This window comes from Trematomus bernacchii, unplaced genomic scaffold (genome assembly GCF_902827165.1).
Source record: "Trematomus bernacchii unplaced genomic scaffold, fTreBer1.1, whole genome shotgun sequence".
In the NCBI taxonomy this organism is placed as follows: domain Eukaryota; kingdom Metazoa; phylum Chordata; class Actinopteri; order Perciformes; family Nototheniidae; genus Trematomus; species Trematomus bernacchii.
Window position 1 is genome coordinate 604020 of NW_022987531.1, and position 27870 is coordinate 631889.

A 27870-nucleotide genomic window follows, 5' to 3' on the forward strand; every position below is an offset into this window, starting at 1 on the left:
AAGAAGGAAGGCTGGTTCACTCTGATTTTCATAAAGTTCTAGTGTGCACACACGTCTTTATTGACTACACTGCCATCAGGGAGTTTTGCCGGTTCTTTATGATAATACAGAATGTTTTCAAAGTCAACTTTATTGTCAAAATCTCTGATTGTGTTACAAACAAGGAGACCGAAATTCCGTTTCGCCCTGTACCAATATATTAAATATATATTAAAAAACCTCCATCTATACAGACCTAAATCCCAAATGGAGCTATACTATACTATAAGTCAGGGTTTCTGAACAATTATATACATTTGCTGTTTTAATGTAGGATATGCCCCATGATGATGAATTATTGGTGGGGGGTTTGAGCAGCAATCCAATAATGTAATGACATGGTAACCTGTGATGATTGTATTGATGTGAGTAATGGCTGCTGGTCCCTTTCCTGTCCTGACTTTGTGAGGTCTGATTTTCTTTGGAAAGAAACGATGAAAAGAGCGGAAATGACTCAGCGAGGCCTAGGAGAAAATGAATCTCTGTATCCCTGTATCTCTTTTTGTCTGAGATCTAGTTTTTATAACAGGAAATGAAGCAGTACTTGGATAGGTTTGTTAGTGTCTCCCACCTGTTTTGTCCACATGCAACTGTTGCGCCAATCTTATGGAACAATACCACATTGAACAGAATTTGGTACATACACAGCATGTGTATCATCACCTCATTTGCGCCGTGTTAACGCCTTTTGGCTGCAGAACAGTGACTTCACTGTATCCTCTCTTCCCTCTGGCGTCTCAGAGCCATACTGCTGTAGTGCTTGGTTTATCCCTCTGACTGTTCTGTGTGTGTGTAGCTGACACCTGTTGTTGTGTTCATGGTGTGTGTCGGTTTTATTAATCATTTATTCCAGCTCTAGGCTCACAGATGTGTTTATAATGGAACGTACTTTTTTGTTTTGTATTGTTTGGGACCATTAGTGCGTCACTTCATCTACTTCTCGTTCTTTATTCTCTTCTCAGTTGTGTGTCACCTGCCCTGTATGAATGGGGGGAAGTGCAGCACCAGGGACAAGTGTCAGTGCCCCCCCAACTTTACCGGGAAGTTCTGCCAGATGCCCGCTCGGAGCGGCCAGCAGCAGCCGGCGGGGGGGTACAGCCAGACCCAGGTCCACTCCACACACACCCTGCCGCTGACCTACAGCAACGGACAGAACCCTGGTGAGTCCACGGAGCAGCTTAGATGCTGCTGCAGGGGGGGGGGGGGGGGGGGGCTGTGCCACACTGCAATGGCTCTCTGATGCTGGGACCAAAAAAAAGGAGTCACAAATGAAATAGAGAGTTTAATGCGCGTCCAGATCCCTTTGATTTTACTGCCATCAATGTTGCCTTACTTGTATGCTTGATATATTGTGAGAAATTAGTAAACCATGAAAAATGTAATTTCAAAAGACATTTCCTAAACAAGCACCCAGGATTTCCTGCTTCTTATAACAGGTACAAATAACAATAACCTATCAACATTGTTCTTTATTGTCCATCTATAAGTTTACAAATGCAACAAAGAATATTTTATATAGCCAAACAAACCTTTGGTGACACAGGAGGCAAAAATGCTCTTTCTATAGTAAAGGTAAGTGGTAGACCCCTTTGCGAGTGAGACAAATAAAGGCTAAACATGTGGGTGTGAAAAGAGGAGCAACACTTCCATTTTGTTTATCAGTCCACTTCCTGCAATGCATGTTTCAGCCTGACTGTCATGTAATGCTCTGGAGGGTACCCAGCCGTAACGTAAAGTGAAACTTGTTCATATTCAATGGCCTTCAACATGTTTAAACACCAGCATGGTGTTTAAAGTGAGTCACAAACAATATATCTGCTCACTGGCCAATGATAACAAATACAGGCAGGTTCAATACATTTGAAAATCAACCATTCAAATGACCTCTTTCTGTTAAATCATTGATGGCATTACCTCAGTCAGTGTGTGTTAGTTATTGTGATAGTCTCCCAGTACAGTGTTAGCTCAAGCTTTTTAAATCTTACTGTAAGAGATTAACTAAAAGTAGTGCTTCTGCAGGATCTACACAATCCCTGTAAATGGACCACACATTGTGTTGTTCATCATTGTTGGTGTTTAATGGGCAGTCCAGTGAAATAGTATTTCAGCTCCATTAAGTGTGAAAGCAAACGCTTTTTTTCTGAATGAACCCAGTTCAGCTGTATGTAGCTGGGCATGCAAGGATAAACATAGAAAAGAAGAGATGCAGCGAGAGAGACTGTCCACACTGCAGCCTTTAGATCACAGTGACATCTGATGGATCAAACTGATGTGATTGAACTATTATAGATAGTAGCTCCAAAACTGTTCGGTCCACAACCCAACACACTGTAGTAAACATCTATATGTTTAACCCTGTTTCCTCTGCTATAGTTCTTTTAATCTGAAGGCTTCAATCTGGTTTTAAATGCTATTTTAACTGTCCAAGTCTTTTCACAGTTTATTTTCCATCAACCAAACTTTAAACCCTGCCAGAGCCCATACTGTGTTCCCTTTGGTGTTAACGGGCTGACTTCTTCTGCTGACTTGTACTTGTCACAGCTCTCTGTGACTGTTAACCTCTTTCCTTCATTTTTTTACCTTTACCGGTTCTATACTGGGGACGGTTGGCCATCACAAATTGACCAATCAGAATCGAGTATTTTACTAAGCCCTGTAATCAGGTGCTGATAATGCCTCAATCTTCACAACACAGTAAAAATCTGAAAGCAACTCGTTTACTGTGTGTCATTTAACATTGAATTATTACAACTTTTGATCAGAAACACACAATCCGTTTTTATTCAAAGTTAATTAATATTGAATTTTGCTTGTCCAAATTGAACAAACCTTGACGTTGCATGCCCTTGGTTCTACAGCAATACTCCGGCCTAGTCTGAAGTAGATCAGAGGTAGTCCACCTATGGACAGACAGACATTGAGCTTCATAATGAGACAATGCACTGTAATAATTGTCCCATCTGCCTCCAGTGTTCAACCCCAGCATCGTGAACATCCACATCAAACACCCCCCAGAGGCCTCGGTCCAGGTGCACCAGGTGTCTCAGCTGGATAACTACCACAACAACGGGCAGCCTCTGAAGGGGTCCCGCTCCAGCTCCTCTTCCTCCTCCAGCTACACCTACCGCCACACGGAGAGCAGCCAAAACATCCAGCACCACGGCTACAACATTGTGTACCCCAGCCAGCACGCACACCAGGTCCCCCAGTACCAGCCCGTCACCTCCAAGAACACTCTGGGGCGCTGCTTCCAGGAAACAGCAGGCAGTCAGGTACACTGTCAGCATGTCAGGGCCTGGAGATGAAGAGCAGATTTATTATTTTACTGTCAAAACACCCAATGTCAAGTTTAAGTGAACATAAATCCTGAGTGACTTCATCACCAGGTCACATTTCACAGAGCAGTTGTTCCATAAAGATAACAGACTGTCAGTGTGTTTATCAGACTGTCCTTGGGATCAGACAACAGAAACAGACTTTTTATCAAAATAAAATTCCTTTTCCATTCCTTTATCTCACTGTGTACATCTGTGTGTTTCAGTGTGGGAAGGCTCTGCCAGGCCTCACTAAGCAAGAGCAGTGCTGCCAGACTATCGGGACGTCCTGGGGATTCCACAAGTGCCAGAAGTGTCCAAAGCAACCATGTGAGTACAGCTGTTTCTCTTAGACGTTGGTCAAGCTATTTGGAAAGCTAATTAATCCACGTCCATTAGAATTCTCTGCACACCTCTAAACATTTAGAGCTGTGTGTGAATCTTAGTAAGCTGTTTTTACACCAGTGAAGTTCAACATTAACCTTAACCCACATCATCTCAACAGCTTGATAGCAACTATTCTGAAAGACCTCAGCTAAATCCTACTCTCACAATCCAAGATAAAGTGTCATCATTGAGGAGTGTGTCTGAAAAATAAAATACCTTAATTTTGTGTGTTAATTGTATAATAATATTTGAAAATATAGGCCCATTTAACTTCTGTGGATAAATATAACTCTGAGGGAAACACACCTTTAACACCATAACATTAATCTTCATAATATTGCTCAATAAAATACCTGCCAACAGGAATACCTTTTCAGTTATAACACCAACACATGATGATTTAACCCCAAGCTGCAGACGCCTGGTTTCAACAGTAGATGCTGACTTCATACTTTGGGACACTTCTTTTATCCTAAAAACACTAAACTTAAACCGTGACGTTATGATAGCTACGTTTGCCTGTTTCTAAAGTGGACACAAAATCTTCAACCCCTGTGGTACAGAGAACAGGTCCGTATCAGCTTTCTGAACAGCCTTCTCTTCCATTCTCTCCCTCACAATGGGTTTGGCGGACATCAGAATTTGATCTTCACTTACTGAAGGCGGTTTCTTTCGAGGGAACGGTGATCTGAAGTTCAGAAAACAGCCTCAGGGCTCAGGACGGTCCTCAGCTAAAAAAAAGGAATTTATGTTTTCAGAAAATCGTTAAAGACAAGCTAAACTTGGAGAGGCTCTCCCTCCCTGAGCTTATTTTGCTACATATAGCAACGGGCAAAGTAAAGGTGCTGAGCAAATCAGGAAACACTATATCTGAATAAGTATTGAGAGACAGGTGTGAAAACGCATGAAGGGCCTTTATGGCATGTTGTACCAATCACACCCCCACACAACACACACATACACACATGCCTGAAGTGATGAGTAGATGGCTATTCACTCATACACCTTTACGGGTCCCTCTTTTTGAATATAAATGTCAATTTAATGTAAAAGACACGTTGCTGCTGTATTAGCTGAAATGTAAGAGCTTGAGTACAGTCCTTCTTTTTCAACTGAGGAGAGGCTAATAAAACTGTTTATGAACCAAAATAGAGACATTGCTTTGCCTTCAAAAGTATTGCCATATGTTAATGTCATGATGTCCTTATATGGACTTATGGAGTTATTTTGGGCTTTCATGGTTTTCAGAAGTAAATGTACCATGCTTTTACTGGCTTGAGCACTTAAAGGCTTTGATGGACATGAAACTGTAAGACACTACTGAATCATCAATGCAGAAAAACATAAGTTCAAATTCAACGGAGGAAGTAATGAGGAGAAAAGTTAACACAACTCATGATTGGAAGAGATTCTTGGTCTGTTTTAGATGATTTCTTCATCCGGACCTTATGGTTGCATTGAGAAATGTTTTTGAATTTGGTACGGCCATAACACTTGAAGCTTCTCACTGGCCTTGTCTCCATAGAAACAGCAGTTGAAGCTTTTTGCTATAACAAAACATAAACCTTATCTAATGAAATCTCGGGTACTCCAGTACTTTATCAGATGGGGACATCAGTACATTTCCTATAATGCCACTCAATCATGCATATTTTCTCCCTTCCTATCCTCTCTTTTTTCAAACTTTAAACATCCAGGTGTAATACAGGCTCTCCCTCAGGTTGTATATTAGTAGCGATTTACACTAATAATCCAGCAGTTATACTGACACACAGAGAGGGACAGAGATTATGTTTTGGGGGTCTGTACGCTTTTTGTGATGTAAATTCCTGACATAAACAATACAATACAACATTCTCTCAGCTCAGATATGTTTAGGTTCACGGCAAGTTCACACTTTGTCATAATGTGCATTTATAATATGGCAAACCCTGTTAATCACTCATACCAGCTCTCACATGCCTCACACCATGAGAGGATTTCAGCCGCACTAATCACACATTTCAGTGGGAGTCACCGCAGAGCCAGGTATTTGTCCTTCCCTCTGTTCTCCTGAGGAATGGAAGGAGTTTCTTTCCACTGGACAGTGACGTGTGAAACAGTCCATTGTACCATGGAGACACTGGTAGCTGGTAAATAAATTGGCTTTATTGGTCTAACAAACATCGCCTTGTTGTTTCCTGTTGAGCAAAATATCAATCTGCTTTCAGGTATTTGGGTACCACGTCCCCACTGGTGCCTTTGTATAGCAGTGCCCAGCCTGTAACCTGCAGATTAATTTGACTTCTCAGTCTGTGCTCTGCTGGGAGCTGCTGATGTCAGAGCAGCTTTCAGCTCCTGCCTGACTCCCTGTGGTACGCCTCTGATAAAACAGGATATAATCACCAGAGGGAAAGTGATGTTTCCCTAGCGACAACATTACTGAAGTGAGGAAAGTGCCGCGAATCCCAAGCTGTGTGGGTGGAGGCAGAAGCAATCCATCTCCGGATCCTAGATAAAGAGCAATCATAGTTCAACAGATTTACACTGTGTTTCGAAAACCAATATAGACTACTTTCTTACCATAATAAACATGTCACAATGTATCTTCATCACCCATTTCTGGTTTTAGTCAATCCTTGTATGTTTTACGTAATATATTTTACGTTTAAACCTTAATCAATGGTTTACACATCACATCAAACAATGCATTTGCTATGTCTGGGTACTAGTAGCAGGCGTTTAGTGTACCATATATCTCATTACTCTTTATTCATCACTGCCTGAAATCCTCCTGCAGCCTCGATATTATTCCAACAGGATTTTTTTTCAAAACTGTTTTTCATTGCATGGCCTCAGATCTACTTCATATAGTAAACAAGTCTCTCCACTGGGGTGTATTTCCACAGGCCCTGAAAACTGCAGTAATTAAACCACTCTTAAAAAAGCATAATAGACGCATCAGTAATGAACAATTACAGGCCAATATCGAACCTCCCATTTTTAGGCAAAATTATTGAAAAAGTTGTTTTTCAACAGCTGAGTCATTTCATGCTTTTAAATGATGGTTTTGATGTGTTCCAGTCAGACTTTCGTCCAAACCACAGCACTGAGACTGCTCTTGTAAAGGTCTTCAATGACATCCACTTAAACACAGACAGTGGCAGAACTTCAGTGTTAGTATTATTAGATCTCAGTGCTGCGTTTGACACTGTTGACCACAACATATTGCTACTGTAGACCGACTAGAAAACTGGGTGGGACTTTCGGCAACAGTCGGTTTGATTCCTACTTAAAGGACAGAAAACACTTTGTCTCTATAGGCAACTACACATCAGCGTTGACAAATATGACATGCGGGGTTCCTCAAGGCTCCATCTTAGGACCTCTGCTTTTTAATATCTATATGCTACCACTGGCCCAAATTATGAAAAACAACGACCTAAGTTATCATATCTATGCAGATGACACCCAGATGTATTGAAACAGTTCATTAAATGTCTGAATGCAGTGACTGACATGTTGCTTCCTCTTGTTTCTGTGTTCCTCTCCTCAGCTATTCCTCTGATAGATTGTCCTCACGGTTACAGGAGAATCAACAGCTCCCATTGCCAAGGTAAGAGCTTTTCTTTCAGGTTTCTTATCAATCAGGCAGACACATCCTATAAGGAGGCAGAATAAAGTGGGCACAGGGTCAAAAATGGGCAGAGCACATACCAGTAAATAGGTTAATTGCCAACAAGACACTGGAGAGCTTGGCAGAACACACACCTTATAATAAATCAATCACAGTCACTTCTGTTTGATGAATGCACACTTACAACTTGGCTTGGTAGTACAAACAAGACAATCTGGCAGGGAACAAGTGAGAGTGAAGTGATATATACAGTATACTGTGGGGCTAATGAGGGAATGAGTAGCAGGGGAGGGGGCGAGCTGATGGCAAGAGACTGGAGGGGGGCAGGATCTGAAATGACAGGAGAGTTAATAAGACCAGAAACAGCTCATGACACCAACTCTCCTAGAAAGAAAGAAAGCACCAAAAAGGAGCTCTAAAAAAAGAGCACATACTTATATATAAATATAAGTCCTTTGATTAAATGAGATTAGATTGATCCATGGAAATGTCTAGATATTTTCAGTTGTAAGAGCTATATTCTATATCAGACATCCCTGTAGTGTTGCACGGTGTACCGATACTTGAAAGGTACCGCGATACCCTGCCGTTAAAAACGTTACGATTCCTCCGTTTCATTAGTATCGGTACTTTAAGAATGACGGGGAAAAGTACTCCGGTGAGAAAGCGCTGTTTTAATAAGAGCCGTGTGTGTTCAGCGCTCTGCTTCCACTCCCTGCACTGCAGCCGTGCCTGCAGTCCCTCCCCTCTCAAGCACGCTCTAAGTGCCTCCCCTCTCTCATGCACGCACTAGCTGCCAGAGCATGTGAGAAAACGAGAAGCATGGCTGCAAGTGGGAGTGCAACTGCCGCTGCGCCTCGGCTTGTTGACAAAAAAGACGCCAGAAACTAAATTTGGAAGTATTTGAGCTATATCTCTGACAGTGAGGGCAAGCCTACGGACACCATGAGGCCTGTCTGTAAGAAATGTTTTAGATCCCTGCAAACCAATGGAGCCAACACATCAAACTTGGCTAAGCACCTCGCCGACCTGCATCCAGTGCTGTTTAAAGAATTGAAAGACAGACAGGTTAGCGAATGTGATAGATAACATAATTACATCATGCTCAAGCCCATGTCCTCAAATCTAAGTCAAACAAGTGTAATTTATTTTGTGACAAACAAACGTTTTGGTAGTTTGACGAGGCAATTAATGGCAATGATAACTGTCTAATATGGCTATCTTTTTAGCTAACTTACCAATGTGGCTAACATCTGCAATGTACATTTTGTCAATAATTATTTATATTACTGTACTATTACATGTTAATAAAATATAAAGTTAACTATCAAAAAAATCACATTAACTCAAGTATAAAGAAGAGACCATGTTGTAAGAAAACACTTAACAGATAAACTACAATTTTATTGATCATGAAAATAATAAAAGAAAAGTATCGAAAAAGAATCGGAATCGCAATTCTTGGCTTGGTATCGGTATCGAAACCAAAATGTTGGTATCGTGACAACACTACATCCCTGTATAGAAAATGTTGTTTTAAATCAAATGTAATTTAGAAGATACTATCCTTATTTGATGATGAGGCTTCACATTAGCTTAAGTTGAACCAGCCTTTTCAAACAGAACTGACTGTGAATGAGTTCCCCATCACGTATAAATAGGAGGAATGTTTACAGCAGGCAAAAGCTGTTTGCAGAGTTCATTTGGGCACATGGCTGTTGTAAACAAGCAATTTTGGTCTTTTCCATCCGGAAAGTCGTTTCCCACAATCATTTGTGGTTCTTTATAGCACCAATAGTGGGCGTTGAATTCAATGCTACCACTAGTAATGGTGGCACATTGCAATGGTATCCCTGGTGTGTGCCAGCTCTGTGGCTGGAAGCAGGAGAGAGTACGTGCGTGCGTGCGTGCGTGCGTGCGTGCGTGCGTGCGTTATTGACATTGATTATTGACATTTTCCAACCACTTTTACTTTTAGTGTTCTGCTTTTTGTCTTCTAACTATGACCATATGCTTGCGGACCAAACATGTAAATACAATCTTAAATCTCAGTCTGCGTATTTATGTTATTTCTTTTTGCTTTTTAAGCATATTCCAGCAATGTTACTTTTTTCAAATGCATGCATTGCTGTGTTTTCATTTAAGCTACACATATACAAGTTGTTGCTACCTCAGAATGAGCCATTTAAATGCACTTAGTAAGAGGGTCCTCTTCCACTGAGTTTGATATGTTGCACTGCTCAGAATGGAGAAACCAAGCTCCAGCTCTAGAGAGGGCCTTTGGCACAGGACCGGCCTGTTAACTGAAGTAATGCCAGCATACACCTGTTTTTCATTGCTTCTAAAATAGTGATATGGTAAAGATGGCCTCTGTGTGAGGTGAAGCTCCTGAAGGGTAGTACTGCGGTTCAACGGTTTGTAAAGGGAAGGCTGAGCGGAGGAGTACTCAGTGTGTTCCAATCTGCAACAGCAACACTACACACACTGTCCCTTTAACACATACAGTACATCTTTGAGCATATCACACATATATATAATAATTTTTTTACTTTGACTTCAGTAAAAAAATCCCTTCTCGGTGGTCTTTGTGTTAGTTTTCTTCTCTCACTCAACTCTCTTTGTAATGATTTCCTTATTTCTTAAGTGTATAGAAGAAGAAGAATATATTGTATTGAGTACTTCACCAGTTGTTTATCCTTTTGGCATTGCGCACACACACTCACACGCTTACACATACAAACAACATTATGTTGCTGACGGACAATACAATCCTAGGATATGTGCCTGATTCTTGCGTAAATCTTGGTAAAATAATTTGAGAAAGTAGAAAATGATGGTGAAGAAGTAACATTGCAAGATGGGAAACTAAAAAGATTGCACATTTCTAAATTCTTTCCTATGCTGTATTAATCAGACTTTACATGTTCTGTTGATCCACAGATGTAGACGAGTGCCAGCTGCAGGGTGTGTGTCCCAATGGAAACTGTCTGAATGCTGTGGGGAGCTACAGGTGCACATGCAAACCAGGCTTCGTCCCCGACTCCACGCTCACCACTTGCATATGTAAGTCATACAAAATCTAACTTTGTCTAAGATGTATTCCTCACATCACTATGTGATTTATTTACATCCAAACCAGAACCTCCATCCATTGAGTGTCAAACTGAGCAGAAATATTGACAGGAATGAATGCATTATATGTGCATGCTGGTCTGTAGATGTGTTTAACCAAAAACCTTCTGAAACTGGTTTGATATTTACCATCACTTAAGGAGAGAAGACAGGTGGAACATATGTTTGAATATTTACCCCTGCCTCCTGCTTCAAAATACAGGCAAAGCAAAGGCTGCCAGGAATGCTGCTGAAGCTGAACTGTGCCTTTAATGATGTGCATATGAAAACAGTGCATGGATTAAAGCATGGTCTTCACTATATCAAAAGATTCCACCTCATGCATGAACTGCAAGGCAAACATGTCGTCAAACCAAACAAATCTCATGGCTTTAAGTATATATATAAGGAGCAGAAGGGAGAGGAAGAGATATCTGGGGAAGTGAAGATGCAGTTAGAAGAAGAAACTACTCACACACTTGTGCCAGAGTAATCAATCTTGAACATGATCGAAATGGGCTGTCGGTTATTAATGTCCTCCTCTATGAGCCCAGCCAACCTGAGTTTCAAAGTCTGATGCCGATAGCGATGTTAAGGAGTTCATCCAACTAAATAAGAGTATATGTATATACAGTATCAGTGCACCGCTGTCATATTGGACAATACTATTTATTATTGAACTGTGAAACAGCCTGCCTCCATTACATAATAACGTATCTAATACAAATTATATATTACAATTGAAAATGACCAACCATTTTTTGCATGGAGAATTAATCTAGTTTTTAGTCCCCTTGTGAGTCAGGTAGTATGTACATTTGAGCAAAGATCTGGCATAATGAGCAACTTCTATACAGTCCGGTGGAGATTAAGACACACATGGGGCCTGTACCAAAATGCAAACATTACTTGTTGCTAGCGTTTGTTTTTGTAAATTTCTGTTTGCAATGTCTGTTTACAAATCACTGACTTATGTCACTTTTGTGTTGGTTAATAGTTGTTACCATTAGTGGTAGAGGTGACTGTTTAATTTCCTGACTCCAGTGCTGGAGGTTTCCATTTTTGGAGCATTCATGTGTGTTTGTTTCTGTTAATGGAGATAAAGTATACAAGGTTTGGGGGGTGGGGTTTTGTCATGGTTCACATTTAGGTTTATTGTTGCTGTTATATCCATCCATTTTCTCCATCCTCAACAATATATTCACGAGTTATTTGAAAACGTTGTTGTTTTTGATTAATCATTCTAAGTGTTATTGTCCTATTTCAGTCACTGTGGGTGTACATGTGAGACACGTTTCCCTCTAAGCATTTATAAGCAATTGATAAAGGATTTTTTTCAAATCAATAAGAAGTTTTGCAAATATCACAAGATTAAACAGCCGTTTGGTCGGATAACATTACACATTCATTCTAAACGTGTCTAAACGCACCATGATATTTGGTTGAAATTTGCAAACTTGTGATCAGGTTTCTTTTGGTTGAACATCTCAACCAATTGGGATGGTTTCTCGGTCTCTGCTCTCAATTGTTTGTCCTCCTTTCTATCAAATAAGCAGTTTGAGGTTGCCATAGACAGTTTTGTGTCTTCATCTTCCCCTTTACTCTGCGGTATTCCACAGGGTTCAATCCCTGGACTCATACCTTTCTCCCTATACTTAAACAATTCATCCGCATCTGTCACCCCTTTTATGCTGACGATACATTTACTTGTCCCTTAAGCTAATAATCATGGGTAAATGTAGCACTATCCATGACTGCCCGGCTGCTATCAAAAGATGGATATCACTCCTTCATCCAAATTCAGTCAATACTGAGGTCCTTCTCATTGGTCCAGATTAGTTTGTCTTCAAGATAAAATCCTACATCGACACTCTGACCCCCAATGTTAAACCTTTCACAAAAAAACTGGGTATTATCTTTGACCAGAACTTAAACTTTGGTGCTCACATAAACAAGCTCTGCTGTTCTCTGCAACATCACGAAAATCAAATCAATGCTAAAAGCGGTTTTGAATGCCCTCATTCTAGAATATTGCAATGCTTTTCTCTTCTGTCTCAGCTACGCAGCACTGTTCCCCTGCATTTCCTCCTGCAGCCAGACTACCCCCCAGCACACCTATCCTTTCATCCTTCAGCGGCTCCCCCTAAAATATAGAATAGACTTCATGATACTATCTATTACTTTACAAACTCTAGGTCACTCACCAACATCTCACCGAGTACCTGTATTCCAATTAAAGATGTTGCAAAGATGTTTGATTACACCATAAGACTTTGAAGACACAAACTGAGCCAACCTTTCCTGCATGCCTTCATCTGAGCCAGCGCATGACCTAGATAGTGCATGAAGCGTTAACATTTAGTTTGCTCTTTGAATGAGATTCTGTGTTCTGTTGGCTGTAATTGTTTAGAATATAGTTTTTTGTGCCATCACAAAATTAGACTTCCTGACTCTTAACTGTGACATTTTTGTTTTTCTCTATGCACTGGTGTTGTTTTAGAAATATGTTTGTCATAGCAGTTGGAAAAGTATCTTTGGTGAAGGGAACTTCTTTATTTCTCTACTGTCTGTTCTTTCTCTTTCCCATGTATGTTTCTTCTAAACTCTGGTGCACCGATTCCCCCCTGCGCTCCTATTTAGCCAACACCCCTGCCATCCCAGAGGAAAAGGGGGCTTGCTTCCGCTTGGTCAGCTCAGGGAGGCAGTGTTTGCACCCAGTGTCCACCCAGCTGAGCAAACAGCTCTGTTGCTGCAGTGTGGGCAAAGCCTGGGGCCCTCGCTGTGACAAATGCCCCCCTCCAGGAACAGGTAAGGCCCCCTGCAACATCGGACATTTATTCTGTCTCAATGGGAACACTTCATTAAGTATGAAGAAAGATAATGCCTACCACCATTACATTTTGTCATTTGGCAAAATAGCAAAGGTTTGTAAGTCATTGAGACACATACTGTAGGGCCGGGTGACTCTGCCCAGTGGGCCGGTGTCCTGCAAGTTAACAGGCCACACAAGCAGAGTGACAGAGTACAAGATTTCCAGAGCATGAAGTAGAGGGCTCCAGTTGTCCTGTCCCGGGGGGGGGGTGCTACTGCTCCTTATTGGCTCATTAAGTTAAAGTGGTGATTCCTAGGGGTGGGTAAAAAAAAATCTATCTTATCAGTTTATGTATTGCTTCCTGTGACCAGACTCCTCAGTGTCCTCCATCCCTGTGTGGATCTACCAGCAGCTACAGGCGTGCTTTAGGTGTGGGCAATGATACATAGAGGCAAGAGTATTATGATCATTAGAAACAACAATGGTGGATCCTGAAATAGTTAGCACAGATGTTTTAATAGCTATATCAGATTCAGAGATTTTTCCTGAGAGAAGAGCAAAGAATGACACTCAGACTTCTCTTTATGCAAAATATGTTTTTGTCTTTTCCCTGACTGGCTTCAGCAAATTTTGCCTCCGCTCTTCATTTTTAGAATGTCAAAATGAATTTATAGAATTTCAAATTAGTTCTAGAAAGTTGAATTGGAATCCTAGAATGTTAAGTTGTATACAGTAACTAGAATGTGAAATTACAATCTAGAATCAAGTTTCATTGATAGAATGTTAAAGTACCGTTATAGAATGGTGATGGTTCTATACTCTATAGTAGGCTCAATAGTCGCGTTCACACCAAGTACTTTGCCGTACTTAGTTCCCAGCACTTAGTACCCCCATGGAACTAAGAGCCGATCGCGTTCACACCGGAATAAGTTCCCTGAGGGAAGATTACGCAAATGAGCCGCTGACGTCACTTCTTCTTCTTCTGCTTTGGGTTTACTGGCAGGCCGCAAACAACTTCACGGCGTATACTGCCACCCGAAGTCCCCGGCCGGAAGTCCCCGGAGTTGAGGACTGGCTTCAGTAGAAGCTGCTGGGACTCCCAGCAGCTTCTACTGAAGCCTTCCGAGTAAATCGCCAGAACGCCGACACCTCCTCATCTCCACCGCTCCCATGTTTTCTTTTGTGTTGCCATAAGTTAGTCTCTGCGTTTGTGCGCTGGGCGAATGCTAATGCTAATAATGCTAATGCAAGGATAATAAAATGGCGGCTCTACAAAACATTTCAGAGTTTTACGGGGCGTGGTTTGCAATTCGCCCAGCCAATCAGAACTGGGGCACTTTTTTTCCCCCAGGAGAGTACCACCTCTCAGCAGGCACTACAAATTAAGGATCGACCGATATGGCTTTTTCAAGGCCGATACCGATACCGATTATTAGTAATCAAGGAGACCGATAACCGATATTTGGAACCGATATACATTTGCAGTAAAATCAGAAAATCTTGGTGTCAAAATGTAGAATAACACAAACTCCAACACAACTTATTTGAAATGCATTTAAGCATATATTATGTTTAATTAACTTTTAAACATCTTACAACTGGTTTCCTCTCTGTGCCCTTTTCTTTAGTGCAGCCATCTGCAATGAGTTAGAGAGAGACAGAGTTATAAGTGGGGCTGCAGGCTGACATGCTTAACTAACAATAATGCTTAATTTATTATATCAAAACAATGCCTGTCTATCTAGCATAAAATCCCAATAAGCTGCTAGCAATTGCAAAACACTAGTGCTAGCTAATGTTTTGCAAAATATTAAAAGTGAGGCTATTACAGTAGACCTAACGTTAGTCTAGTAGCTTCACTTCTAATAGAAGATACATGTTGGCTAGCTAATGAGCTTCACATATCAACCTGAAAAACGCACCCCCAACTCTGACTGACTTCCCGCGTCCCTGTGTAACTGTGAAACTGATAGAATTGGATCATAAGATCATGGTGTTTTGCAACTTCAGCATAGGGGATTGGGATGTTTATTGAACAACTGACTTACCTTCGGGGGGCAGGGGCAGGGGCAGGGGCAGGGGCAGGGGCAGGGGCAGGGGCAGGGGCAGGGGCGGGATCAACTCCTGAACAACAACAAAAAGCTTGCGTTTTATCCAGTTTGTACACAACAATGGAGAAACTTAACAAGCAGCAGTGGTCCACTGAAGAGACCATCTACCTACTGGGAATCTGGTCTTCCGAAGAGGTACAGAGGAAGCTGGAGGGGAGCACGCGGTCCAAAGCAATTCTCCAACAATTGCAGAAAACCAAAGCGAGTAGCGCTTCAACACAATCGGCCATTGTTGTTGTTGTCGGTGTGAGCTGTGAGGGGTTTCCGCGCGGTTTGGCTTTATGAAGCAGGCACGCAAACGGTTACGTCATGACGCAAACGATGACGCAATGACGCAGCACCAGTCGGACTCTGGGCGGTGTGAAAAGAGCTAAACCGAAGAACCGGTTCTGAACCTGAAAAGCTCTAGCACAGAGCTTGAACCGGAGTTGCGTTGGTGTGAATGAGGTAAGTGGGTCAAAAATGACCCGCATTAATTTTCTATGGAATTTCGTTTTGTTTTCAAAATGTAAAATTTGTTTCTAAAATTATAAATAGTGAAAAGTTCAATATAAAATATTTCTAGTGTGAACCAAAATATAATACTAAATATTATACAAGTGATTTTTCTTAACCAAAATGACAAAAATGGCATAAAAACACATATTATTCTAATACGGGTCCTCTTTGACGCACTTATGGAAAAGTGTAGGGTCCAGTCACTCGTGCATCTAAGGGTTAAGAAAGGAAAGTTACAAAACAAGAATGTCAAGTGTAATGCCTTCACTGTTGAGTTACAATTCAAGAATGTTTAATCATATTACTAGAACGTTGAAGTACAATGTTAACTTACTGTTAGGTTAAAATGATAGAAAGTTATGGTAACATTCTACAATGTTTAGATATAAAACTACAATGTGTACATTCTAAAAATGTAATTTACAAGTTTAGCTTCTTAAAGGTAGGGTAGGTAAGTTTGAGAAACCGGCTCGAGATACACTTTTTATTATATTCCATGGAATGCTCTTAACATCCCGATAGCAATGAATATCTTAAGTGCTTTGACAAAAAATCCATGAAAAAAATGTAATCTGTGGAAGCCGTAATACTGTAAAAAGCACGACCAATCATTTTAGCCGGCCCGGCTTAAATAACTGGATGGCCTACCTGCCTGTCAGCCTTCCATCTGTGCACAAACTTATCTCGTGCCCTCATTGGTCATGTGCGCGTTCGTGTGTGTTAGAGGAGGGCTATAAGGAAGTGGCAGATTTTCTCCGGTTGTGTATTTTCAAATTCTAGCGATCTCGAGCCGGTTTCTCAAACTTACCTACCCTACCTTTAAGTCAGAGTTATAAAAAAGTTCAGTTACAATTCTAGAATGTTGAGTTACAATTCTGGAATTCTACTTTAGCAAGTTTACATTTTAGAATATTGAGTTATATAACTAGAATGTGTAATTACAATTCTAGAATGTTAAAGGTCCCATGTCATGGCCATTTCCACTGATCATAATTCCATTGTTGAGGTCTACTAGAATAGATTTATATTGTGCAATTTTCCAAACTCACATTGGTTTCTCATACAGCATCTCTGTAAACTACTTGTATTCACTGAATTTCACTCTCTGCCTTTAACGGCTCGTTGGAGCTCCAATAGCTCCAGCCCCCACCCTCCCTGTGAGCACAGTGTGCTCTGATTGGTCGGGATGTTGTGAATCGCGCTGAGATCCGTGGAGGTGTGGTTTCCTTGTTTAGCGATACACAGCGAAACACAGCCAAACTCATCCTGAGCACACACAAACTCACAGCCGAAATAAAAACAATAAGTGTGGCTTGATATTGAGTAAGAAAAAGGTTGATAAACGTTGTGAGAATGGGTCTCCAGAGAGAATTTCGCCGCGATCCCAACTGTCTGTTATCAGCCTGCAGCCAGGGAGGAGAAATCAGCAGAGCTGCCTGTGTGTGAGGAAGTCCGTGGATTGTTCAATTTGGACCAATCAGCGGGGGCTTAACGTAACGGCTACGCGGACGTAACGTAACGGCTCCGCGGATTGGTCCATTTGGTTCCGGGTACCGCATGACCGTATCGCGTCATAGCTCTGGGCGTGGCTACTGGGTATCCAGACGTCACGATGCCCAGGAAGAACATGATAAATCTCCAACGAGGCGTTTTGGGGAGGTCTTTTCTGTGTTAGAGTTTTCCTCCCTTCAGGGTGTACTTTGAGAGTTTTTGACTCTGCAGACCGTTTACATGCATAAAAACCTTCATAACACACAAGGGGACGGGTAATAACCGGAAAAGCATGACATGGGCCCTTTAAAGGGGCGTCTTTTATACATGAATATGTGTCCCCGGTATTCCAGGGAACTCACCAAGTGTCAGAAAACACAACCCTCTCTATTTTCCTCCATACCCAAATCTCTAAAAAAGGGGCTGCAACGGATCTGATAAAAACTGATCCAGATTTGAACACTGTCCTGACATCAGGACGGTGGCGCTACGGCTATTGTGGGGTTGGGCCACGGCCGGCCATTGCCGCGCGAAAGCGCTGGAGACGCTATATGCCAGGCCTGTAAGTGGCGCTGTAGTCTGCCACAAAAGCAGCGAAGAAGACTTCCCGTGCATGGTTACCATGGTTACCCTTCTGTTTATTCTCCGCTGTGGCGTTTTTTCTCCCTCCCCGAGGCAAGCGTTTGCTCCTGCTGCTTTAATTCAATGCAATCCCTCCCTGTCGAGGCAAGCACTGTAATTCTCTCCGGTTAGTCCACCAGCAGATGACAAACACCCACCTCTCCGCCTCTTCCAAGGAACGAGGGGACCGTGCGGCAGAGTTTCAGTTAGGTTTTCTTTCGCCGGTCAAGATGTCCGTTAAAGTTTAAATCTTCCGGACAAAATTAGAAAAGTGCCGGTCAAAGGTCTTCTTTGTTATTTATTGAGCTTTAAAACAAATGAATAACGACTCTATATAATAATAGGCTATAATAAAACACGGAGGACGGAGATCTATTTTTCTCCCCCTCTTCTGACTTGATCAGAGCACGCTCCCCTCTCCTGCAGGGGGGCGTGGTCAGCTGCAGCTCACAGAATCAGCCCCCTGCAAAAACAGGGCTGGAGAACAGCAAATAGAGCGAAATGAGGCATGGCTAAAATGCATGATCTGTTTGGTATTTTGAAAACAGAAACGTATAAATATACCTTATATAGGTATGGCCCTACAATATATCATTTAAATATAGCATGATAGGTCCACTTTAAGTAAAACATGTAGAATGTTGAGTTACACATGTATAATGTTAAGTTACAATACAATATTTTGAAGTTATAAAACAAGAAAGCATGTTTACAAATCAAGAATGTCCAGTTGAATGCCTTGACGTTGAGTTTGTTTCTCAAATGTAGAATTATTATATTAATGTGTGTCATTACAATTCTTGAATCTTAAGTTTATTTAAAACACTAGAAGGTAATATTACAGTGTTACGTTGATTTGTTTGTCCTTCTCGGACCATGCTCTACGCATTTAAGTGGTTTTCTGTTAGAAAAGAAAACAACCAATTAGATCTTGTTCTGGGTCTCTGGGTAGAATATCCTTCAACCAAGGTATTCTATATCCTTGATAGAATGCCCTGGCCGTACGTTTGGACTGACAGTTTGATCAACCAATCATATCTACCAATATATTGATTTGTAGCCAATGGGCGTGTTCTTTCAGAGTTTCCCTCGGTTCCAGGGTACTCTAGAAGGCCCGCTAGTTAACTGGCTCGAGACAGAGGATCTAGATGAATGTGACGAAGCAATTCATGCCGTTTTATTGTTTTTAACGTTGAAATGACAAGTGCAACAGGTGAAGATGAAGTTGTTGCGGAATTGTTGTTAGTACCCTTTTCAAGACGACAATTCAGTGAAAAGACGGACATTATAATGCCGCGGAGGGGGGGGGGGGGGGGTCGTGTGTGTCTACAGAAGGTCCAGTTGTGATAGACACGGTTCGCCACTGGGTTAGGGTATGTGTCAGGGCATATTTGTAATTTTAAAGTATTAAAACAGGATGCTTATTTGATCTGCAATGGAGCTATACCTACATCTGGGCGGTGGTGGCGAAGTCGATAGGGACTTGGCTTGGCAACTGGAAGGTCACCAGTTCGAGTCCCGGCAAGACCAAGTGCTACCGAGGTGTCCCTGAGCAAGGCACCGTTCCCTACACTGCTCCTAACACTAGGATGGGTCACATGCAGAGGAACAATTCCGTTACATAGTACCTCTACTGTGAAATGACAATAAGAGCAATTTATTTATAATTTATATTTATCTGCTACAACATAAAGACCATTCAGTGTCAATTCTTTATATCCATTTTGTATACAGAAAAAACATGTTTTGATGCAGAAGAAAAGGTTGACGTGCTTTTTTGAAGAATTATTTTTTGAATGTTTTGCTGCTAAGGCAATCGAAACAGTTTTTTGATGGATGTTGAAAACAGACAAACATCATCAGTATAAAGCTGGAGGCTTTGATAAAAACACATTCCCATGAGAGAGGTTTTAAAGAAAATACATGTCATCATAACGAATGAATGTATAATGTAACAATGATGTAATATGATGCAATAAATACCGTGGGAACCCTATTAAATAAACAAGATACAGTTACTTACTGGGCCTTTTGTTTTGAATGAAACCCATCCCTCATTTCCTGTTAAGATACAGAGACCCTGTTGGGGTGATATTGGTGGGGAGGAGGGACAGTCGGCAGTCCATGAGGAGGTTATTCCATAAGAAGGGGATATGATAGGAAAAGGCTCTTTTGCCTGCTTACTGCTCTTTCACTTCAGGGATGGACAGAGCAAATAATCCTGATTAAAGTGCAATGTTTAAGGAGATAAAGCAGCGAGTTGTACGCCCATGTGTGTGTGTGTGTGTGTGTGTGTGTGTGTGTGTGTGTGTGTGTGTGTGTGTGTGTGTGTGTGTGTGTGTGTGTGTGTGTGTGTGTGTGTGTGTGTGTGTGTGTGTGTGTGTGTGTGTGTGTGTGTGTGTGTGTGTGTGTGTGTGTGTGTGTGTGTGTGTGTGTGTGTGTGTGTGTGTGTGTGTGTGTTTAAAAAGACATGCTAGCTAATATCAATAAACTGTGTTTTTCCAGCAGCAATCAGATATTTCCATGGTGATGCTGGCTGTCTCTTTTCTATCAGGATTTTTTCTATGGGATTGTCTTGTATTGCTTTTGAAATAGGATGCTAAACACACTCTGAACATTTTGCATCTCATGTTTTTGTATGTACTTAAAACCACATCTATTTCTCTTTTATTTTTTATTTTATAGCTAAGTTCAAAGGCATCTGTCCCGGTGGGATGGGGTACACTGTTCTACCCAATCCGCCTGTCAATAAGCCAATCACCATCAACCAGGAGCCCATTGAGATTCCTCCTCAGCCCCTGCCCACCCAAGAGAGACCAGTGGAGGCCTTTGGGAAGCCAGAAGAGTTTATACCAGGTGAGTCTCTACCATGGAACTTTACTGGTGCATTTCAGTTAGTTTGGTATAATGGTATATTCACAAATCCATGTAATAAAGCAGTGGGAGTAAATTAGATGGTAGTTCTGGAGGGGGGGTATGTGTAGCGCAAGCTAGATGCTTGTGTGTTTGTTGTTAAGCGTCTGAAATACAGTTTAACAAGATAGGAATGATGGCAGACCCATATTTTTCTCAGTCAGGGATGCAATAGCACCCGAGTGAGACAAAGAGCGCACACATCTTTTCACAAAGAGATTTCTTCCAGCTTCTCCTGGAGATCCCTTCTACATGTAATTCCTGGGAACATTTGTTATCATCGCTCATGAATAAGATCTATAAATACCTGATCTGCTTAACGTCGCAAACATGTTCTTTTAGGCCATTGTAATACTGAGGGCACCACACTGCAAAAGGGTTTGTCCTTTGGTCATGAGTTTAGACTTTTGGAATCAACCTTATAACTTTTTCGGTAAATCTATCTCACTGTGTTTGGAATGTGAAAAATCATGTTGTTTTTTTTCCAACTCATTGCCAGTTGAGCTAGGTACTTGTAGTCTCCCAGTGTCCTTATCTCCTTACAGCTTATCTAAGCTCTTTGAAATGGAATGAAACCACGGCAGACTATCCAAAACTGGACTCGAACGGGTCCATATGTTTATTGACATATCATATTATACACAACTACGGTGTAGTTATGCAATGAATGAAAAACTTGGGTCGCAGGTTCCTCAACAGTGCATTACAAGACATCTATCAATATGTGTGTATACCTCCACCATTAAACTGTCATATTCTGCACATTTCTTATACTATCTACATACATAAGAGTATAATTAATATGTATAATATCAGTTAAAACAAGTGCTTCAACATAGTTAACATTGCAGGAAAGCAATATATTAGACGTTAAGTACTTTGTCAGGCTTAATATTTATCTTCTATACTGTACCCCCAAAGCTTTTTTCTTATTTGAAAGAAGACCTTAACGTAAAGTATTCTTTAATGTTTAAATAAAGCCTTATTAGTTTGTCTGTTTTGCACATCTCATATTAATATCTTTGTACATCCGGCACTAAACTGTTTTATTGTAGAGATCACTTACAGTATCTTCTTGATATTTTATATTCTATATTTCTATCATTGACCTTCTACTTTCCCCCTATTTTGTAAGTACTCTTAATACTTTTTTCATGAAATATAACATATTCAACAACTAAATTCAATAACGTGCTTTAACCACTTAAGTTTAAAGTGTTAACACAACAAATTATACTTTTTATTATTAGTGTAGGACACTTATGTATGTATAACATCTGAAGATGTGTAGTTTTATTCATGTTTTCACATAATTTTACAGGATATTGCTATATTATTTGACATGTTTTACTTCTACACATTAATATCTGATTTGTAAAACATCACAGACGGAAAGGTATATCCGTCATTTAATGGTAAGTTATCCCATCACCCAAATCCCCTGACTATTCTCTCAACTCAGTATTTACATTCTTATATTCAAAGAAAATCAGTAATATCTTTAAAAAGTCCTTTTCTATCAGCTGTGCACCGTTATGGTGTAAATATAACCTATCTACCAATTGGATCAAATATAAAAGTCAGCCGAATTAGTGTTGATACTGCAAGGAGACGTATTGTGTGAAGAAAAATTGAAGATGTTGTTTAATTGCTGATATATTTATGATCCACGTCACGTATCAAATCAAATCAAATCAAGTTTTATTTATAAAGCACATTTAAAAGCGATTTTTGGTCGAGCCAAAGTGCTGTACATGTAATAAAAACACATTACTACAATCACAATAAAAGACAATAAATGACAACAGATATATATATAAAAAAAAACGTATTCAGTTTCGGTGGCAGTTCTTCCAGTTTGTCCAAAGGTCTTCTAATCAGGGAAACTACGGCAGATGTGTAATATTTAATGCAGCCGAACCGTGTATTAGAATGCCGTTATGTGATGACTTTCAAAGAGAAAAGCAAGCACACTCGGATTAAAGTATTATTTTCTTCTTTTTTTTTTTTTTATGTTTTCGGATTTCATATCGCATAAACACCATATCCCAACGTGCATTGCGGCTAAAACATCCAATCACCGAGCTTCAACCATAGCTGAGGATCTTGGGTAATCAGTTCAGTGGGTGTGTATCGCCTACAGTACGTCTGTTTCCGGTGACTTTATTTTGAAATTCAGAAGAAAAAGCCCGATATTATAGAATTAAACAAATAAATAAAAACAAGGATAATTGTGTGTTATTGTTGAGTAAATAACAGTGTGTTATTTAGAAAAGAATAACAAATTAGAAGGAAAAAAGATTGAATAAATACAGATTTCAGTATTCTGAGCCCCATTTATTTTCCTCACGGACGGCAAAAAAAGTCAGACATTATACGATTTAAAATAAAAACAATAATCGTGGCTTGATATTGAGTAAGAAAATGTTTTTATGAACCACACAGGACCGGACAAAAAGACGTGTTGCAGGCACGAAACATACTACCAATAGAAATACATTGCTTTTAAAATCGTTCTGTGTGACATGAAAAAAAGGGGAAAATCGTGTTGGTGGACACGAATCAATAGATTACATGTCGTGACTATAACACGAAATGCCGTGAGACTGGGTTGAAAGTCTACTTGATATGCATGTATGTGCCATATACCCACTAAGAAAGGTTTTCTGTAAAAAAATCGTCTGTGCTGATGGTAGGGTGAGTCTGTTCTTTCCCTTACCATCATTGACATACAGTGTATGGGGTGGAGAAAAAGATAGATACTTGAAACCCCACCTACCCAAGATAGCGTCACACAGTACATGTTACAAACTTAGATTAAAATGTTTTGTTTTTCTTTTCCGTGGTCAGTAGCAACAACTGCACCAGAGCAGGTAGGTTTGGAGCTTTAAGAAGGTAGAGGCAGTTTGCATGCTCACAGACAATCACAGCTGCTAAGGAGCTGCATAATGAATTCTGCATGAAGTCAACAACGTTGCTGCATGACTCTGAGCTGGTCAGCACTTGGCAATGTGTAAACCTTCGATGTGTTTATGTTAACGTTAGTACAGAAAACAGATAGAGAATTAAATCCAGACTGAAGTCTCTGCACAAGTGGCTAATTTGTTCTCTGGTTTTCTCGCTGAGCTGTTTCTTATTTCACTGTTTATGCACTGCAGTCAGTTGCCATGCAAGCTAAATGCTAATCTGCTTCATAGTACTGCGGCTGGAATGCATGAAAGAAGCAGTGTGCAAAGCTGAATAATGGACTGAAGAAATGAAAACAGTGTTCTGTTGACCTTGTCCATTTGGTTTTATTGTCTGTGTCTTGTCGTTGAAGGAGCTGCTAGTTCCTGTTAGAGATAGGCCAGTAGTTGAGCCCATCCTGCCCCAGCTGTCTCCGGGTGTTTCCACTGTCAAGATGGAGGCAGCCTACCCAGGTGTCTGCTTCACTACACTCTAAACTTTATGGTGTGTCAGGCAGTTTAGGACATCTCACACACAGCTAGTCGAGCTCAGAGCACTCTGTCCTCAGGTCCAGTTGTGCTGAAATTGTAGAATGCTAACAATAGCACACATTTTAGCCAACGTGAGGTAAAATGCTAACTGAAGTATGAAGAGAAGCAGTTGAGACTGCTGAGGGTTCAGATGATTAGTCTGAAATCCTAAAAGATCCCCTGTACTGTGGCTTACACTGGCATTAGAAGCTACTCATTATTATTTTCCTTTATTTATGTGTTATTCCTATTTGCAGACATATATTTGTTTTGATCTTTTCAAGCGAAACGTATGCTTTTGGAAGAGCTCCTTTACTGGTGGAGCTGCCATATTTTTATAATCTGAAATATTGGAAAAAGACAGGTTTAATGTATATAGATCATAGATTATTATTGATATAATACAGTATATAGGTTTACCTAATCATCACGGATATAATAAAAAAAACAGTACTACACTTTTCAAACAAGAAAAATCCAACATGTCTGTCATCAATTGGCAAACTGGACCGAGAGCAACAAGGGAGATTCATTAAGAATGCATACAGGGAAGTTTGAGATGTGTGTGTGAAGCTGCTTCAGGATAAGCAGCACAATAACAACTACCTACAAAGTAATATGTTTGATGGTGATTTCAACTTGATTTCAACTTGTATTTTTTAGAATATTAGAATACCGTGCAGAATATTCAGCGCCGCCCTTCGGCACGGTAGTGAAGTATTCTGGTTCTCATTCCTTTGAAGAAATCTGGTCATTCTCTTTTGATGTCATTATCATCACATTTTGTTCTTAAAACTGCTGCTGATGGAACAGGACAGCAGAAACACATCTTCTGTTGAAGACTGAAAACTCATCTGCTGAGACTGCACCTTGGCCTCATTTTTTGAGTAGAAAAAGTACCATGTTTGATGGAAAACACATGTTGACTTAATTTAAAATAAACTGGATGGATTTAAAATAACTGTGTTTTTTGATTTGGTAGAGGTTGTTGAGAGGAGCTCTCCGCCCGCCCCAGTGGAGATCCTCCCGTCTAACGCCGGACAGGGCATCGCTCCCACACAGTCCGCTGGTGAGACTTCTCTTCTTTTCTTCTGCTGTGGTATATTCTGCTCTGTTTTTAGAGTTTTATTCTGAGGTAAGTAACAGGTGACAGCTGAGCCACCCACTTAAAAAGGTATATATAAAATGAGCTATACTTGGAGGTTGTACACACACATATCTGAACCACTCGTGTCCTTGGTGTGTCCCGAGTCTCACTGAGTTCCTGACAGGTCACTGGCTAAAAAGGTTTTATAAGAATAATTGACACACAGATTCCTCTGTCTCCTCTGCTGCAGGACTCTGATATATTTAGCAATATGACCACATCTAAGGAGAAAACTCCATCATTCATTCTGTGATAGTGTTACAGTTAGCAAATGTTGGTGTACCAATAGCCTCGTTCAAATGACAGAAGTTGTTGGTAGCCATATTTCTTCCTTTCCAAATAAGCTACGCTAGTTGTTCTCTACCGTCTCTTCTTTATTCTTTAGGGTTCATTTTAAAGGTCCCCTATTATACTGTTTTTCATCAATATATTATAGGTCTCAGATATGTACAAAACATGTCTCTGAAGTGTTTGGCTCGAAATACCAAACAGATCATTGCAGAATCCCATAATCCCCTCTGTTTCAGCCCTGTTTCAAAAGTGCTGATTCTCTGTCTGTTACTTTGAAAATAAGGAGCCACTCCCCACGCCCCTCTGAGAGATTTGGTTAAAAAGAACACAATGGTGCTCTAGGAGGAGATTCAGGTGATAAGGTGTGGGGGGGAGGGGGGGGTTACCTTGGTTGGTGATTGGCTAATGGTTACACAAGCCAAAAAATCGTTATGACATCATAAAGTGGCCAAAATCTGATCAGCTCATTTTCAGTTTTTATATAAATGGATCAGGACAAAAAGTGAGCGAATCTTTTTTCCTGAAACTTTCAGAATCTCTTTACACAGAGGGGACACATGTTGATGTATAAAAGACGTGAAAAAGTGGATTTTGCATAATAGGTGACCTTTAAGTCATTTGTATGTGTTAATATTTAGCAGTTTAACAAAAATCTTAGCTTTAGCTATTTTTGGGACTTTCATCATCATCTGATGGATTTGATTGATGGATGGAAGTATTATATGAAGTTCAATATTGGTAATCTATGTCTCAATACAGATTTACTCATCGAGACTTGGTCTAAGAGAATGAAGCACCATGTATCCATGTGTCGTCATGAACTAGATGGTGGCTGAATCTCAGTTTAACTACTTCAGCTTGCGAGCTAATCGCTAAAGTTATAAATCAGGAAAAAAACGTATTATTTTGCCCTCTGTTTCCTCTGTTCTATACATGTTTAGGTTAAAGTTCATAAAAGTTCAACTTGAGGCTGTGAGAAGCCAGCTTAAAGTGGACCTATCATGCTATATTTGAATAATATATTGTAGGGCCATACCTATATAAAACATGTCTGTGAAGTTTTTTTTTCAAAATACCAAACAGATCATGCATTTTAGCCATGCCTCATTTCGATCTATTTGCTCTTTTCCAGCCCTGTTTTTGCAAAGGCTGATTCTGTGAGAAGTCTTCTTCGCTGCTTTTGTGGCAGACTACAGCGCCACTTACAGGCCTGGCATATGTACTACAGCGTCTCCAGCGCTTTCGAGCGGCAATGGCCGTGGCCCAACCCCCTATTCCCCTGATAGGTGGAGAGTTGCCCATTTAGGTGGAGCTCCCCGTTTCTGACGTCAGAACAATTTCAAATCTGGATCAGCTCCGTTGCAGCCCCGTTTTTAGAGATTTGGGTATGGAGGAAAAGAGAGAGGGTTGTGTTTTCTGACACTTGGTGAGTTCCCTGACACACCGGGGACACATATTCATGTATAAAAGACGTACAAAAGTGCATTTTGCATGATAGGTCCCCTTTAAATAAAGGAAAACATGGAAACTGGTTGGCTTTGTTAAAGTGTCATGACAATGATCAATACATGAAACCAAGGTGTCACATTATTAATAGTACATGGTGTTTTCTATTAAGCAGCTAAATTGTGGTACATGATGGGTATGTTTTGCTTCCCTAGGCTCTGTGTAGTGTTTTGAGGGATAGGTTATTAGTTGTTACCCTGCTGCTGTATTAATCCTCTGCTCTGCCTCTCTCCTGCCTCAGAGGTAGACGAGTGCCAGATCAGCCCTTTCATCTGTGGCCAGGGGATCTGCTACAACACAGCGGAGGGATACACCTGCCACTGTGATGAGGGGTACCACCTGGATGACGCCCAAACCACCTGTGTAGGTGAGGTTACAGTTTGCGAAGCAAGTCACTGAGGTCAAAGGTCATCTGGCGCATGTCCATGTCAATTTATGCAAGTTGGGCTGGATAATAACACGTTTTGAATGCAGTGGTGGATGGGAGCGGAGCACAGTGATTTTACCTGAAGCTCAGAGCTATGTTGTATTGGACCT

The 27870-nt window shown here is 40.7% G+C and overlaps 1 protein-coding gene across 3 annotated transcripts in view; it reads left to right on the plus strand.

Annotated features, from left to right (window-relative positions):
- ltbp1 (latent transforming growth factor beta binding protein 1) overlaps positions 1 to 27870 on the plus strand; it is a 125208-nt gene that overhangs the window by 61066 nt on the left and 36272 nt on the right. The window contains exons 6-16 of one of the 3 annotated variants that reach the window (XM_034122360.1): positions 1002 to 1199; positions 3010 to 3311; positions 3581 to 3683; positions 7276 to 7335; positions 10297 to 10419; positions 13108 to 13275; positions 20686 to 20856; positions 23764 to 23786; positions 24233 to 24332; positions 25372 to 25458; positions 27575 to 27700. In XM_034122360.1, coding sequence (XP_033978251.1) covers positions 1002 to 1199; positions 3010 to 3311; positions 3581 to 3683; positions 7276 to 7335; positions 10297 to 10419; positions 13108 to 13275; positions 20686 to 20856; positions 23764 to 23786; positions 24233 to 24332; positions 25372 to 25458; positions 27575 to 27700 — 1461 coding nt within the window. The remainder of the gene's footprint in view (positions 1 to 1001; positions 1200 to 3009; positions 3312 to 3580; positions 3684 to 7275; positions 7336 to 10296; positions 10420 to 13107; positions 13276 to 20685; positions 20857 to 23763; positions 23787 to 24232; positions 24333 to 25371; positions 25459 to 27574; positions 27701 to 27870) is intronic. The other 2 variants (XM_034122374.1, XM_034122368.1) reach the window with 2 other exon arrangements.